At 48.1% G+C, this 17,485-nt stretch overlaps 1 protein-coding gene across 1 annotated transcript in view; it reads left to right on the top strand.

Moving 5' to 3' along the window:
* Positions 1–1,169: 1,169 nt before the first annotated feature.
* The window catches only part of LOC101610876 (cytochrome P450 2A3-like), a gene marked incomplete at its 3' end in the record, with an annotated part of 20,516 nt that continues 4,200 nt past the window's right edge, over positions 1,170–17,485 (top strand). Inside the window, exons 1-9 of the mRNA XM_045133958.1 lie at positions 1,170–1,349; positions 2,933–3,095; positions 7,589–7,738; positions 8,791–8,951; positions 11,202–11,378; positions 12,703–12,844; positions 14,024–14,211; positions 16,346–16,487; positions 17,385–17,483. Of these exons, the coding sequence (XP_044989893.1) occupies positions 1,170–1,349; positions 2,933–3,095; positions 7,589–7,738; positions 8,791–8,951; positions 11,202–11,378; positions 12,703–12,844; positions 14,024–14,211; positions 16,346–16,487; positions 17,385–17,483 (1,402 nt within the window). The remainder of the gene's footprint in view (positions 1,350–2,932; positions 3,096–7,588; positions 7,739–8,790; positions 8,952–11,201; positions 11,379–12,702; positions 12,845–14,023; positions 14,212–16,345; positions 16,488–17,384; positions 17,484–17,485) is intronic.

Genomic DNA, 17,485 nt, shown 5'->3' with positions numbered 1-17,485 from the left:
ACAAGCCTCCTAAGCCAAACCAAAGAGATCCTAAGAACAAAAACGTCCTTAGAGCCCAGCGTGGTGGTGCACATGCCTTTTATCCCAGTACTCGGAAGGCAGAAGTAGGAGGATCACCATGCGTTCCAGGCCAACGAGAGATTACATGGTGAATTCCAGGTCAGCCTTAGAGTAAAACCCTACCTCAAACAAACAAAGAAACAAAAGAGTAAAGCCTTACTCTTACCAGGCTTTGATGCTGAGGCACCCTGTGTCCCTGTGCCCTGTCCCAAGTCAGTCAGAGATACCTTATAAAACTAAAAAAAAAAAAAAAGCCGGGCATGGTGGCACACGCCTTTAATCCCAGCACTCGGGAGGCAGAGGTAGGAGGATCACTGTGAGTTCAAGACCACCCTGAGACTACATAGTTAATTCCAAGTCAGCCTGGGGCCAGAGTGAGACCCTACCTTGAAAAAAAAAAAAGAAACTTATAACCCACCAATTGTGTAAAGAATTCAGGATGATGTCAGACTGTCTAGAAAACCTCTGGGCTATCAGAGCTCAGGACTCAGCTTTGAAAGTTATTCCTCTGAGTCTGTGTCAACATGAACATATTTTGTGATTCTCCACTCTACCTCAGGGGCCATCTCTGTGTGACTCAACGTCCCATAACAGTCTCTTACTGGGCTTTCCCTTATGGTTGGAACTCTACTTCTTGCCCCAAGACCTTCAAAGCATAACCTAGATGCACAAGGGGGCACATGCATCTGGAGTTTGTTTGCAGTGGATAGAGGCCCTGGCGCGCCCATTCTCTCTCTCCCTCTCTCTCTCTCTCTGGCCCCCTCCTCAAATAAATAAAACCCAAGACTCTGAAACCCAAGACTTTGAAATCAAGACTTTGCAAACATTAAAGCAAAGCCAGCTCTGCATTTGATCTCCTGGGCCCAGAAATCCACTGTCCTCAGATAATGAATGGATATCTCTTTAAGTGTTCCAAAAGTATTCAGAGCCTCCCTTCTCCTTTCCAGCTGCGGGTGTTGCAACAAATTTTGGGATGGATGTGAGGTAATAAGACGTAGGGTGTGTTGGGTGGGGGGAGGGCAATTGGCACAATCAAATAAACAGGACAGGAGCAAAGGCCGTTCGTCCGTGCCTGCCATCGTCATCTACCTGTCCCCACTGCTGCCACCATGGTGGATTCGGGGCTGCTCCTGGCCGCCGTGCTGGCCTGCCTGAGCGTCATGGTCTTGATGTCCGTGTGGAAGCAGAGGAAGCTCAGGGGGAAGCTGCCTCCGGGGCCCACGCCGCTGCCCTTCATCGGGAACTACCTGCAGCTGGACACCGAGGATATGTATAACTCCCTCATGAAGGTAACCCTGGACTGGGAGATGGGCAGGGTGGGGGAGGCGTGAGGCTCAGCCCAACTTTATAATTTTTTTAGATTTTCTTTATTGACAACTCCCATAACTGTAGACAATAACCCATGATAAATCTCTCTCTTCCCTCCCCCCACTTTCCTCTTTGAAACTCTATTCTCCATCATATCCCCTTCTCCTCCCAATCAGTCTCTCTTTAATTTTGATGTCATGATCTTTTTCCTCCTATGATGATGGTCTTGTGTAGGTAGTGTCAGGCACTGTGGGGTCATGGATATCCAGGCCATTTTGTAGCTGGAGGAGCACGTTGTAAGGAGTCCTGCCCTTCCTTTTGTTCTTACGTTCTTTCCACCACCTCTTCTGCAATGGGCCCTGAGCAATGGAAGGTGTGATAGAGATATTGCAGTGCTGAGCAGTCCTCTGTCATTTCTTTCCAGCACCATGATGCCTTCTGAGTCATCCCAAGGTCACTGCCATCTGGAAAGAGAAGCTTCTCTAACCAAAAGTGAGAGTAGCATTAATATATGTGTATGAAGATTAAGAGAAGTGCTTACTGGGCTCAGCCCAATTTTGCATGGGCTTGTCTGCGAAGCCAAAGGGCACAGGTTCGATTCCCCAGGACCCACATAAGCCAGATGCACAAGGTGGTATCTGGAGTTTGTTTGTAGCAGCTGGAGGCCCTGGTGTACCCATTCTCTCTCTCTATCTGCCTCTCTCTCTCAAATAAATAAATAGCGGGAGTTAGACCCTGCCCTCCTTCCCCAAGAAATACAGAAGAAAAAGGCACTACAAATCAGAAAACATCAAAATATCAAAAGCTACACAAGTCAAGCCCAAAACATCGCTTATCTGGGCTGGAGGGATGGCTTAGTGGTTAAGGCGCTTGCCTACAAAGCCAAAAGGACCCAGGTTTGACTCCCCAGGGCCCATGTAAGCCAGACGCACAAGGTAACACATGTGTCTGGAGTTCATTTGCAGTGGCTGAAGGACCTGACATGCCCATTCTCTCTCTCTCTGCCTCTCTCTCATAAATGCAATAAATTAAAAAAAAAAAAAAACAGGGGCTGGAGAGATGGCTTAGCAGTTAAGCGCTTGCCTGTGAAGCCTAAGGACCCCGGTTCGAGGCTCGGTTCCCCAGGTCCCACGTTAGCCAGATGCACAAGGGGGCGCACGTGTCTGGAGTTCGTTTGCAGAGGCTGGAAGCCCTGGCGCGCCCATTCTCTCTCTCTCCCTCTATCTGTCTTTCTCCCTGTGTCTGTTACTCTCAAATAGATAAATAAAAAATGAACAAAAAATATTAAAAAAAAAAAAAGAATGGTAAAGCTGACCACAAGTATATCAACAAAAAAAAGAAAAAAAAAAAGAAAGAAAGAAAGTGAAATTTGGAAGGCTCAGAAGCCATTTCCAAGCCTGAAAAGACCATATCCTTGGGGGAGGGTTTTGTTTGTTTGTTTTGTTTTTGTCCTAATGTGTAACTGTCAAATCCAAGTAGGAATGCACCCCTATGTATGGCTTCTGTGTACCGGTCCGGTTTAGAGGAAACCCCCTTCAACAATCCCCATCTACCCCCCACTCAGCTCAGAGAACGGTACGGCCCGGTGTTCACGGTCCACCTGGGGCTCCGGCGAGTCGTGGTGCTGAGCGGGTACGCCGCGGTCAGAGAGGCTCTGCTGGACAAGACGGAGGAGTTCAGTGGACGAGGAGAGCAGGCCACCTATAGTACACTCTTCAAAGGCTACGGTGAGGGGCAGCAGGGGGCGTGTGGCCAGGTCCACTCGGTGGGGTCATCAGCTTTGGCTCCGGACTCATCTGGCCCCTCTAGATTATTCAGAACCCCCCCCCCCAGCCCGCTCCCCGCATCCCCGGTCCTTGCTGCCTGCGCCCGTGAGTTGCAGACCTCCCGCGTCCCGTTGCTCCCTGCCGCTCTCGGCCCACGTCTCCTCCCTGCTGCCCCTCACTAAATGCCTCATCTCTCCCTGGATCTAGCCATCTCTTAGAACCAACTGGGATTTCCCTGCTGCAATTCCACTCCTCTGATCTTTAGCTTTTCCAGCCTTTAGCATCTGTGCTCCCCCCTGCATTCATTCCCTTTCCCATCCTTTCTTCCCCTGACCCGAGAATCTTACCGAATGTCCGTTTCCGGGTTCCGTTCATTCCACCTGCTGGCATAACCTACCTTCCCTCCAGACCGTCTCTCATCCTGCCTCCCTGTTTCTCGGCACCACTTTTTTTTTTTTTTAAATTTATTTATTCATTTGAGAGCGACAGACACAGAGAGAGAGACAGATAGAGGGGGAGAGAGAGAGAATGGGCGCGCCAGGGCTTCCAGCCACTGCAAACGAACTCCAGACGCGTGCGCCCCCTTGTGCATCTGGCTAGCGTGGGTCCTGGGGAACCGAGCCTCCAACCGGGGTCCTTAGGCTTCACAGGCAAGCGCTTAACCGCTAAGCCATCTCTCCAGCCCTTGTTATTATTATTGTTGTTGTTTAATTTTTTGATTATTTAAGAGAGAGAGAGAGAGAATGGGCGCCCCAGGGCTTCTAGCCTCTGCAAACGAACTCCAGACGCGTGCGCCCCCTTGTGCATCTGGCTAACGTGGGACCTGGGGAACCGAGCCTCGAACCGGGGTCCTTAGGCTTCACAGGCAAGCGCTTAACCGCTAAGCCATCTCTCCAGCCCCAGGCTTCCATTTTATGTAGCTCTAAGTCTGCAGTGGAATAGATCTAAACCTGGATCTAAATCGGGGTGCAGGGTGTGCCCCTGAGGCACATTCCCGTCAGAGAACGTCTTCTTTCAGAATAGAGATACAAGCGGCGTGCTTGGGGATAACCCTCGTGCTTCCCGCTTGCGTCATCCTGTCTCCACAGCTGTCTGTCACACTGTGCTGCTCCCTGAGTTTGGGAAATTGACGTGACTTGCTCTCTGTCCCCGTGTGCCCTGTCCTCCCAGTTCCCTTTGTGACCCTATGTGGCCCTGTGTGGACCTCGCTTGTGGGTAAGCTTGACCACTCGCTGGGAGCCTCTGCTTTGGGTACAGAGGACCCCACACACCACTCCTGCTCCACCTCGGTGATCTGCTGTTCTAGCCTCAGAGCTGGCCACAAACTAACCAAGGCTGCACCGGGTTTTCTGCCAGTTCTGTCTCAGACATATTTCTTCCTTTTTTTAAATTTTTTTTCTTAATTTTAAAAAAATATTTTATTATTTGAGAGACAGGCAGAGATAAAGAGAGAGAATAGGCACACCAGGGCATCTAGCCACTGCAGACAAACTCCAGACACATGCTCCAACTTATGCATCTGGCTTACATGGGTACTAGGGAATCGAACCTGGGTCTTTTGGCTTTGCCAGAAAACGCCTTATCCACTAAGCCATTTATCCAGCCTTTTTTTTTTTTTTTTTTCCTTTGTTTTCAAGGTAGGGTCCCACTCTATCTCAGGCTGATTTGGAATTCACTCTGTAGTCGCAGGGTGGTCTCAAATTCACGATGATCCTCCTACTTCTACCACCCAAGTGCTAGGATTGAAGGCATTCACCACCATTCCCAGCTACATTTTAACATTCTGGCTTTATCTTTATCTGCCTATTTACTGTGGGAACAAGACTTTATAACAAAACCTTATTTCACCATACAAAACCCTGTCTTGTCCCCACCCCAAAAGTGTCTTGGTTTTTCTTCACATTTCTCTATTTCCTTCTTACTTGTTCCTTTCTATCTTGTTTCTGTCCTTAATATAAAAAGTTCTCGGCCTGGAGAGATGGCTCAGCGGTTCAGGCACTTGCCTGCGAAGCCTAAGGATCCATGTTAACTCTCCAGGTCCCACGTAAGGCAGACGCACAGAGGTGAGGCAAGCTCAAGGGCGCACTGCCCACTAGGTGACGCAAGCAGCTGGAGTTAAATTGCAGTGGCTGGAGGTCCTGGCACACCCATTCTCCCCTCAACCTCTCTCTTCTTGCAAATGAATAAAAATAGTTTTTAAAAAAATTTAAATCTGGGCTGGAGAGATGGCTTTGCGGTTAAGCACTTGCCTGTGAAGCCTGAGGACCCCGGTTCAAGGCTCGATTCTCCAGGACCCACGTTAGCCGGATGCACAAGGGGGTGCACGCGTCTGGAGTTCAGTTTGTAGTGGCTGGAGGCCCTGGCGCGCCCATTCTCTCTATATATCTGCCTCTCTCTCTCTCTCTCTCTCTCTCTCTCTGTCACTCTCAAATAAGTAAAAATAAACAAAAGAAAAAAGTTTCAAAAAATTTTTAAATCTCCTAGGGCTAGAGAGATGGCTCAGTGGTTGAGGAGCTTGCTTGCAACACCTAACAACCCTGGTTCAAATCCCTAATACTCAAGTAAAGCCAGATGCACAAACTCTGGAGTTCATTCGCAGTGGCAGGAGGCCCTGGTGTGCCCATTGATTCAGTCTCTCTAAATAAATAAATAAATAAATAAATAATAAATAGACTACTGCCTACAAACTAACATGGTGCCCACAACAGCAACATGGGCTCATACCAGTTGATCTTGACGGGTGAAGTGAGTTTATCGGGGAACACTTGTGGGTGGACTTTGGAGACCTGGGGTGGTCAGCGCCCCACTTTCAAGCTCATGTTCTAGATGGAGCTAAGACTGCCACATAACTGATGCCATAAGGTCATGCAAAGCGGTAGAGGAGACTGACTATGGGCTCAGAGAACATGCACCACAGGCAGAACCAGGCCGGGTGATCTGCTTGTGAGTGCTCTGTCTTTGTCATCAGTGAGAGTCTGCTGGTTTCAGAAAGCACCGGCTGACCTCGGGAGAGGTGGCTTCTGCTGCCGCGGTCTGGAGCGCGGGATGGATGAGAGGCAGCTGGCTGCAAGGTGGAGCGACTGGATTTGGAGATCTAGTATCGCCACACCCTGAGTCTGCTGTTCTGTTTCTGTCTTGTTTCCTTGTCTCTCTGTTCTGTTTTTTACCTTTTGTTCGTTTGTTTGTTTGCTTGGTTTTTTCAAGATAAGCTCTTGCTGTAGCCCAGGCTGACCTGGAATTCACTATGAGGTCTCAGGGTGGCCTTGAACTCATGGCGATCCTCCTACCTCTGCCTCCCTGAGTGTGTCACCATGCCCTGCTCTGTTTTTTAACTTTTTTACTTTTTAAAACAGATATGAGGGCTGGAGAGATGGTTTAGCGATTAAGCGCTTGCCTGTGAAGCCTAAGGACCCCGGTTCGAGGCTTGGTTCCCCAGGTCCCACGTTAGCCAGAGGCACAAGGGGGCGCACGCGTCTGGAGTTCGTTTGCAGAGGCTGGAAGCCCTGGCGCGCCCATTCTCTCTCTCTCTCCCTCTATCTGTCTTTCTCTCTGTGTCTGTCGCTCTCAAATAAATAAATAAATAATGAGCAAAAAAAAAATTTAAAAAAAAAATAAAAAAATAAAAATAAAACAGATATGAATTTTTCAAATTTATTAGAGAAAGAGAGGGAGGGAAAGAGAGAAATAGAGGGAGAATGGGTGTGCCAGGGCCTCTGTCCACTCCAGACGCATGCGCCACCTTGTGCATCTGGCTTACATGGGTTCTGGGGAATTGAACCTGGATCCTTTGTCTTCTCAGGCAAGTTCCTTAACTGCTAAGCCATCTCTCCAGCCCTGTTTTTAAGCTTTTTCTTTGACAACTTCGATACATATACAATATAACATGATCATAGTCCCCTCCCAGCACCCTCCTTTTCCCCACTCCTGAGTCTACCCGCCACCCAATCCCTTCTTCCTTCCAACTAGTCTCCCTCCTATTTTGACGTTATCATTTTCCCCTCCATTATACATGGCTTGTGTAGGCAGCAGCAGCCACTGTGAGGTCATGAATGTCAAGGCTACTTTGCATCCGGAAAGCGGTATTGTAAGCTCTCCTCCTCCTTCCTTTCTTTCCACCACTTCTGCAATAGACCCTGAGTCTTGGAGGGTGTGATAGAGATATTTCAGTGCTGGGTATTCCTCTGTCACTTTTTTCTCAGCACTTTGGTGAGTTTTGGAGTCCTCTCTCTCTCTCTCTCTCTTTCTTTCTGCCTTCCTTCCTTCCTTCCCTCTCTCCCTCCCTCCCTCCCTTCCTCCTCTCTCTCCCTCTCTTTCTGTTGTCTGATGCAGGCTCCGAGACTGTACCTCTCTCAAGGTCTCTCAGTCTCACCATCTATCCGTCTTCACCCCAGTCCTTTCCTCCCAGAGGCCCCCTTCTCCCCTACATCTCCCCACCCGTGTTCTTCCTTTTCCAGGGGTAGCCTTCAGCAACGGGGAGCGCGCCAAGCAACTCAGGCGCTTCTCCATCACCACGCTGAGGGACTTTGGCGTGGGCAAGCGTGGCATCGAGGAGCGCATCCAGGAGGAGGCGGGCTTCCTCGTCAAGATGTTACATGATACACGTGGTAAGCAGGAAACTCCCAGAGAATGTGGGCAGGAGAAGGAGATTGCAACCTAATGCCAGGGACTTCTGGGTCATGGCAGAGGAAGTGGGTGCCCTTAGGGAAAAGGGTGTGATGGTGCTGGGATCTTGGTTCATTACTACAGTGGCCTGCCCTAGTTTTTAGACTATCAGCACACAATCCAGTTGACATTTTTAAAATATTTTTTAAATATTTTATTTATTTATCTGAGAGAGAAAGAAAGAGGTAGAGAGAGAGAGAAATAAGCACACCAAGGTCTCTAACCACTGCAAACAAACTCCAAATACCTACATCACCCTGTGCATCTGGCTTTAAGTGGTTACTGGGGAGTTGAACTCAGGTCCTTAGGCCTTGAAGGCAAGCACCCTAACTGCTGAGCCATCTGCCTAACGCCAACATTTTTTTTTTCAAGGTAGCATCTCACTCTAGCCCAGGATGACCTGGAATTCACTCTGTAGTCTCAGGCTGGGCTCAAACTCACAGTGATCCTTCCACCTCAGCCTGCGGAGTGCTGGGGTTAAAGGTGTGTGCCACCACACCCAGCCAGCGCCGGCATTTTAAAAATATTTTTTTAAATTTTTATTTATTTATTTATTTGAGAGCGTCAGACACAGAGAGAAAGACAGATAGAGGGAGAGAGAGAGAATGGGCGCGCCAGGGCTTTCAGCCTCTGCAAACGAACTCCAGACGCATGCGCCCCCTTGTGCATCTGGCTAACGTGGGACCTGGGGAACCGAGCCTCGAACCGGGGTTCTTAGGCTTCTCAGGCAAGCGCTTAACCGCTAAGCCATCTCTCCAGCCCTTAAAAATATTTTATTTACTTACAGTGACAGGAAGAAGGGCATGCTAAGGCCTCTTGCCACTGTAAACCAACTCAAGACACATGTGCCACCTTGTGCATCTGGCTTTACGTGGGCACTGGGGAATTGAACCCAGGCCATCAGGCTTTGCAAGCAAGCTCCTTTAACCGCCGAGCCTCTCTCCAGCCCCAGCTGACATTTCTTACAATTCCTATCTCCTGCCACATCTCTCAGGAGCCCCCATCGACCCCACCTTCTACCTGAGCCAAACAGTCTCCAATGTCATCAGCTCCATCGTCTTTGGGGACCGCTTCAACTACGAGGACCAGGAGTTCCTGTCCCTGCTGCGCATGATGATGGCAATCAACAAATTTGCAGCTTCACGCATGGGGCAGGTGACCAACCCCAGCCTTGCCTTTCACGCTTCTCCCACGGCATGCCCACTGCACCCACATGGGGCAGAAAGTACTCCCAGTGTAGGTGTGAGAGAGAATAGGCACGCCAAGGCTTCCAACCACTACAAACCAACTCTAAACACATGTGATGTGCCACCTTGTGCAGCTGGCTCACGTGGGTCCTGGGGAACCGAACCCAGGTCCTTTGGCTTTGAAGGCAAGCGCCTTAACCGCTAAGCCATCTCTCCAGCCTAGCAACGGAATTTTTTTTTCTTTACTTTGTACCTTGTATGCTTTAATATTGATGAATCCAGGGCTGGGGAGATGGCTCCGTGGTTAAATGCACTTGCTTGCAAAGCCTAAGTGTCCGGATTTGATTCCTCGGTACCCATGTAAAGCCAGATGCACAAAGTGGCACATGATTCTGGAGGCCATTGGCAGTGGCAAGAGCACGTCACATGCTCATTCTCTCTGTCTGCTTGAAAATAAATACAAATACAAATTTTTTAAAAAGATCATTGACTCTCTAGGTAGTGTTTTGAACAACAATCTGTCAGTTACTGCCACTATTTTCTGTCAGCGTGTGCTAAGTCTGTGTGGTGGTCTGACTCAGGTGTCCCCCATGAACTCAGGTGTTCTGAATGCTAGGTTCCCAGCTGATGGAGATTTGGGAATTAACACCTCTGGAGAGAGTGTATTGTTGGGGGCCAGCTTATGGGTGTTCTACCTATTTTCCCCTTGCCAGTGTTTGGCACACTCTCTTGTTCCTATTGCTCACCTTATGTGGGCCAGGGGGTGATGTCCACCCTCTGCTCATGTCATCATTTTCCCCTGCCATCATGGAGCTTCCCCTTGATCCTGTAAGCCAAAACAAACCTCTTTTTTCCCACAAGAGGCTCTTGGTTAGGTGATTTCTACCAGCAATGCGAAGCTGACTGCAACAGTCTCTTTTATAAATTTGACAACTGAATCTTTAACCAGAGCCCATGACAGGTGTCCCATACTCAGGATCCAGGGTCACCTGAATATCTCAACAGGTACCCTGACAACAAAGCCTGCAGGTCAGAGAAGTGCTCAGCTCTCTTACTTCAATCCCTAACAAATCCTCCCTACATCGTCTGTGGAAACTCCTGACACCTGATCGGGTGACCGCCTCAGGCCCCTCCTATATCCCTTAACCCCCAGTTCTGCAAGGTAACGACCACTAAAATCATTTGACCTCTATACTACTGTTGGAAAGCAGCCTACTGAAATAACCAGATGAGTGTCCCTTCCTTGTGCCACCTACATACACAAATGACTGGGCCAGGTACCCCAACTAAGATAACCACATACAAATATTTGGATAGGCTATTTCCCAAATACCCAAATGCATCCTGCAGATTGGTACAGCCCACTTGAAAACCTTAACACCTAAGACGCATCTGCCCCTACCACCTATTATAAACAGAACCATATCCTTAGTTTTCATAAAGTACACTGCAATTTATTTTTTTAATATTTTTATTTATTTATTTGAGAGAGGGAAAGATGCAGAGGGAGAGAATGGGCATTGCCAGAGCTTCCAACTACTGCAAACAAACTCCAGACACGTGCGCCACCTTGTGCATCTGGCTTACGTGGGTCTTGGGGAATCAAACCGAAGACCTTTAGCTTTGCAGGCAAGCGCCTTAACTGCTAAGCCATCTCTCCAGCCCTAGTTTTTTGAAATAGTTTTTATTTACTTGAAAACAGAGGGAGAGACAGAATGGGAATGGGTGCACCAGGGCCTCTTGCTGCTACAAACAAACTGCAGATGCACATGCACCACTTTGTGCATCTGGCTTTACGTGGGTACTGGGAACGGAACCCAGGCTGTCAGACTTTGCAAGCAAGTACCTTTAACCGCTGAGCCATCTCTCTAGCCCATGCCAATTTAAATCCTATATGTAGACAAGAGACTAAACTTAACCCCACCACTTTGATATGTGATGCCCCATTCCAGTCCCTACCTGAACAGCTCAAAGTCTACAGTCACACCTGTTCCAAAATCCCTTGCATATGTGAACATCCACAGTGTGCCCAATCCATCTCATCTCAGTTGTTGCCCAGTGGCCCTCACACTTAACCCATGTATAAAATCACTCTATGTTGCACTTCAACCCCACATAAACATACCAACATCTGGGCCCATGCCTGGGAGAGGCACCCCTTGTCAGGGGCTGTTTCTACTCACAGTTGCCTGTCTCGAGCACCTTCTCCCACCCCCAGCTCTATGACATATTCTACTCGGTGATGAGGTACCTGCCAGGACCACAGAAAAGGATTTTGAAGGACATGCAGGGGCTGGAGCACTTCATAACCAAGAAGGTGGAGGAGAACCAGCGCACCCTGGACCCCAATTCTCCACGGGACTTCATCGACTCCTTTCTTATCCGCATGAAGGAGGTGCGCCAGGGATGTGGAGGGGGTGTGGGCCCCAAGCCAGTCTGATGTAAGTCATATCAGGAAGAGAAAAGCTGAGGCCCATTCAAATTGACCTCCATCATAATAATCCTGATGATAATCAAACATCCCTGTTCCAGCTCTTAAGGCCCTGTTAAAGCCAAGACATGGGAGATCAAACCATCCTTGCAGCCAACAGTACCTTATGCAAGGTGCTATTTATTTTTATTTTTTTTAATTTATCCATTTTGAGAGAGCAAGTAAGAGACAGAGGCAGAGAGAGAGAGAGAGAGAGAGAGAATGAGAATGAGCATGCCAGAGCCTCCAGCCACTGCAAAGGAACTCCAAATGTGTGCACACACACACCCCCTTGTGCGCCTCGCTTACATGGATCTTGGAGGATTGAACTTGTATCCTTTGGCCTTGCAGGCAAATGCCTTAACCATTAAGCCACCTCTCCAGCCTGCAAAGTGCTATTTTAAGCACTCACTGGGGAACACATATGTAGCATCCTCAACAGCTCTTGAAGAAGGTTCTGTTGTGGCCAAAATTTTACAAATGAAGAAACTGTAGCCCAGAGATAATAAGCAACTTGCCTGGGGGGCAAGCGCAAACCCTGGTCTCTCTTGCTCTAAAGCTAGTGTCATCTTTTTATATTTTTTAAAATGCCTTCTTTTGTATTATTCACCTATATTAGAAAGAGAAATAGAAAGAGACAGAGATAAATAGAAAACGGGCATGCCAAGGCCTCAAGCCACTGCAAACGAACTAACTCTAGACACATGCACCACCTTGTGCATCTGGCTTATGTGGGCAATGGGAGATCGAACCCCAGTCCTTAGGCTTTGCAGGCAAGTGCTTTAACTGCTAGGCCATCTCTCCAGCACCCCCACCTCCCTGTATTTCTTCTCTCTCCCCTCTCTCCTCTCTTTTTTCTTTTTCTTTTTAAATTCTTCATTAATACACATAATTAGCTTTAGGTTAGCCCTCCCCCTCTTCTTTTTTTTTAAATATTTTATTTATTTATTTGAGAGCGACAGACACAGAGAGAAAGACAGATAGAAGGAGAGAGAGAGAATGGGCGTGCCAGGGCTTCCAGCCTCTGCAAACGAACTCCAGACGCGTGCGCCCCCTTGTGCATCTGGCTAACGTGGGACCTGGGGAACCGAGCCTCGAACCGGGGTCCTTAGGCTTCACAGGCAAGCGCTTAACCGCTAAGCCATCTCTCCAGCCCTCTCCTCTCTTTTTTCTCTCTCCCTCCCTCTCTCTTTCCCTTTCTGTCCTCACTCGTCTTTTCTGTCTCCTCTCCCTCCCTCCCTCCCTGCAGGAGAAGAAGAACCCTAACACGGAGTTCTACATGAAGAACCTGGTGATGACCACGCTAAGCCTCTTCTTCGCGGGCACCGAGACCGTCAGCTCCACCCTGCGCTACGGCTTCCTGCTGCTCATGAAGCACCCGGATGTGGAGGGTAAGGCTGGTGGTGGGCAGGAAAGTGGGGGAAGCCACAGATGCTCCACCCTTCTCCGAGAACCTTCTTCTCCCAGGTCCCTAAATGCTCAGTCATGCTCTGTGCACGCAGAGATGGGGACACGAAGCAAACAGGCATGGATAGTATTCCCACCAGCTGTGAAAATGTCAGAAGTTTCCAAACTGACAACTGACCGCCAAGTTCTTGATCTCTGAGGCCACTCCCTGGGAATCCCCCCGCCCCATCATTCTTTTTCTATGGTTCTGTCATGGCAAATGTGAAATAACACTGGTCAAAAGTTTGGTTGCAGGCTGGAGAGATGGATTAGCGATTTAGGTGCTTGTCTGCAAAGCCAAAGGACCCAGGTTTGGTTCCCCAGTATCCACATAAGCCAGATGCACAAGGTGGAGCATGCTTCTGGAGTTCATTTGCAGTGGCTAGAGGCCCTGGCATGCCCATATTCTCCCCTCACCCCCCCTCTCTCAAATAAATAAATAAATAAATAAATAAATAAATAAATAAATAAATAAATAAAAATGAACTTTAGGGCTGGAGAGATGGTTTAGTAGTTAAGGTGCTTGTCTGCGAAGCCAAAGGACCCAGGTTCAATTCCCCAGGACCCATGTAAGCCAGATGCACAAGGTGGCACATGTGTCTGGAGTTAGTTTGCAGTGGCTGGAAGCCCTGGTGCACCCGTTCTCTCTCTCTCTCTTTCTCTCTCTCTCTCTCTCTCTCTCTCTCTCTCTCTCTCCCTCTCCCTGCCTATATATATCTCTCCCAAATAAATAAATAAAATATTTAAAAACAAATAAAATTTAAAATAAACTTTTAAAAAATTACATATGTAACCAGGCGTGGTGGCACACGCCTTTAATCCCAGCACTCAGGAGGCTGAGTTAGGGAGAGCACTGTGAGTTCAAGGCCAGCCTGGTGCTACAGAGTGAGTTCCAGAGTTCCAGATCAGCCTGGGCTAGAGTGAAAGCCTACCTCAAAAAAAAAAAAAAAAAAAGGCTGGTATGGAAGACATCTGTTTTCAATGACCTACATGCATCCCGTGTATATTTATAATGCATCATGTAATATATGTGTAACAAGTAATATGTTCAGTTTCACATATTTAACTTCCATTCTTGCTCTGAGAGCTCTGGATACTGAAACACATTCCCCCTTCTCCTCCAGCCAAGGTCCACGAGGAGATTGACCGGGTGATTGGCAGGAACCGGCAGCCCCAGTTCGAGGACCGCCTGAAGATGCCCTACACGGAGGCCGTGATCCACGAGATCCAGAGATTTGCCAACTTTGCCCCACTGGGCATACCTCGCAGGGTTACCAAGAGCACCAGATTTCAAGGCTTCATCCTCCCCGAGGTACGTCAGAGCACATTCCGGAGGGTCCTCTCCCCCAGCCACCCCCGGGGCCCGCCACAGCCTTCCACTAGTACTTTCCGGCTCCAGCGACCCCCATCCCAGAGCCCCTCACTTGGCAAGCCTGCCTTCTCTTTGAGTTGCTACTTCCTATTGGTTCCTCCAGTGTGCTGCCTCAGGAGACTAAACTCCATGTCCAAAACTTCCTATTCTCAAGGCAGTGACTCCAAGTTCCACCAAACTCCCCACTTTAAAAAACAAGCTGGAAGCCGGGCGTGGTGGCGCACGCCTTTAATCCCAGCACTCGGGAGGCAGAGGTAGGAGGATCGCTGTGAGTTTGAGGCCACCCTGAGACTACATAGTGAATGCCACATCAGCCTGAGCTAGAGTGAGACCCTACCTCAAAAAAACAAAAAAAAAAAAAAGCCGGGCGTGGTGATGCACGCCTTTAATCCCAGCACTCAGGAGGCAGAGGTAGGAGGATTGCCATGAGTTCGAGGCCACCCTGAGGCTCCATAGTGAATTCCAGGTCAGCCTGGGCTAGAGGGAGACCCTACCTCGAAAGACCAAGAAAAGAAACCAAAAAAAAAAAGCAAACTGGAAGCCAGGCGTGGTAGTGCACGCCTTTAATCCCAGCACCCGGGCAGCAGAGGTAGGAGGATCACCATGAATTCGAGGCCACCCTGAGAATACAGAATGAATTCCAGGTCAGCCTGGGCTAGAGGGAGACCCTACCTTGAAAAACCGAAAAAAAAAAAAAAGAGCTGGGGGCTGGAGATTGCTTAGTGGTTAAGGCACTTGCCTGCAAACCTAAAGGACCTCTGTTCAATTCCCCAGGACCCACGTAAGCCAGATGCACAAGGGGACGCATGAATCTGGAGTTTGTTTACAGTGGCTGGAGGCCCTGCATGCCCATTCTCCCTCTCTCTCCCTCTCTCTGTCTCTGTCTCTCTCTCTCTCGAATAAATTACCTAATTAATATAAAACAAAATAAAATAAAAACATGAGCTGGTCCAGGATAGATGGCTCATTTTCAGTGGCTGAAAGCCATGGCAAGCCTAATATCTCTCTCTGCATCTTTCTCTCTCTCTTGTAAATAAAAAAATATTTTTTAAAAGACCGTTTTTTAAAAAAAGAAAAAAATGTAAGCTGCATATCCCTCAACTCCTGGGCCAGGACACAAAACTCTCTGTTACTCAAACATCCCATCTCTAGCTGGCATGGTGGTGCACGCCTTTAATCCCAGCACTCAGGAGGCAGAGGTAGGAGGATCGCTGTGAGTTTGAGGCTACCCTGAGACTACATAGTGAAATCCAGGACAGTCTGGGCTAGAGTGAGACCCTACATCAAAAAAAAAAAAAAAAAAATCCCATCTCACAACATGAACTTTCTTTTTTAAAAATATTTTACTTGGAAGCAGAGAGAGTGGAGTGGGGGAGAGTATGGATGCACCAGGACCTCTTGCCACTATAAATGAACTACAGATGCATGCACTTCATGCATCTGGCCTTACATGGGGCTGTCAGGCTTTGCAAGCAAATGCCTTTAACTGCAGAGTCATGTCTCTAGCCCCACTTTTTAAAAAAAATTTAATTTATAAATGGGTGTGGTGGCACATGCCTTTAATTGTAGCACTCAGGAGGCAGAAAGGCAAGAGGATTGCCATGAGTTCGAGGCCACCCTGAGACTACATAGTGAAATCCAGGGCAGCCTGACTATAGTGAGACCCTACCTTGAAAAGCCAAATTTTTTATATATATATATATATATATATATATAATTAAAATATTTATATTAATATTTAATAATTAATATTTAATAATAATTTAATAATAAATAATTGATATTTAATAATATTTGATAATTATATTAATATTTATAATAATATAATTACTGTATATAGTTATATATATATACATAATTTATACGCGAACCTGCTTTAGTTCAAATTTCCTACTTCAGTCAACACACATAGTGTCTCCCCCAAATTTCCTGCATCAGAGGACAAAATAAAATTCATATTTTCTAAGGTGCTCCCTCAGAGGACCCCCCAACTCCCATTCTCCACTCTTACCACCTCTCACTCGTTTCATCCCTCAGCCCATGGCATCAAACTTCCTTTCTTTCTCTCTACCAGGGTACTGAAGTGTTTCCCATCCTGGGCTCCCTGCTGACAGACCCAAAGTTCTTCCCTTCCCCCGAAGATTTCAACCCCCAGCACTTCCTGGATGACAAGGGGCAGTTTAAGAAAAGTGACGCCTTTGTACCCTTCTCCATTGGTAAGAGGACCCTGCGTTCGGCCAGGACACCCACTGCTCACGACGGCAGAGACAACTCTCCAGGTTCCCCTGTCTGAGGCACAGCTTCCTGTCTTTCTCCATCTTGGACAGTCTATCTTGTAACCTCACCTTCCAGCCAACCAGGCGCAGCTCCCATCACCCCCAAGCATTAAGTATTCCAACCCAGGTCAAAGAGAAGCCATGATCAAAGCCCTTTCAGAAATAAGAAAAACTTTAATCCCAGCAGCACTCGGGAGGCAGAGGTAGGAGGATCTCCGTGAGTTTGAGACCACCCTGAGACTACATAGTGAGTTCCAGGTCAGCCTGGGCTACTGTGAGACCCTACCTCAAAAATAAATAAATGAAAGAAAGAGAGAAAGAAAGAAAGAAAGAAAGATGATAGATAGATAGATAGATAGATAGATAGATAGATAGATAGATAGGTTTTTAATCCCAGCATTTGAGAGACAGAGGTAGGAGGATCTCCATGAGTTCAAGACCACCCTGAGACTACATAGTCAGCTTGGGCTGGAGTGAGACCCAACCTCGAAAAACCAAAAATACATAAATAAAGAAATAAGAAAAGTAAAATCGAGGCTCAGGCTGAGTTGGAGATCTTTCCCAGGTCACGCAGAGACAGTTAGCGTGGTAACCATATATGAGGGTGTATGTGGTTTAGGGGCTCCCGGCTGGCATGAACCACCCCATTTTATGCACAAGGAAAACAGACTCAGACAGTGCCCATTAGAACCCTCCTCCATGATGGTCTTTCTGTCCTTTCTCCCTAAGAGAAGTGAGCTGGGGATTCCACCCAGACCTGCGGTGAGGTCACAGCGGGGGAGACAGGGGGCAGCCGGCTGCACCTGGGCCTTCACCCCTCTCTCCTCTGCCCTCCAGGGAAGCGGTACTGCCTGGGAGAAGGCCTGGCTAGAATGGAGCTCTTCCTCTTCCTCACCATCATCATGCAGAACTTCCGCTTCAAGTCCCCAAAGGCGCCC

Source organism: Jaculus jaculus, chromosome 14, assembly GCF_020740685.1.
Source record: "Jaculus jaculus isolate mJacJac1 chromosome 14, mJacJac1.mat.Y.cur, whole genome shotgun sequence".
In the NCBI taxonomy this organism is placed as follows: domain Eukaryota; kingdom Metazoa; phylum Chordata; class Mammalia; order Rodentia; family Dipodidae; genus Jaculus; species Jaculus jaculus.
This window is presented reverse-complemented; position numbering and strand designations above follow the sequence as displayed.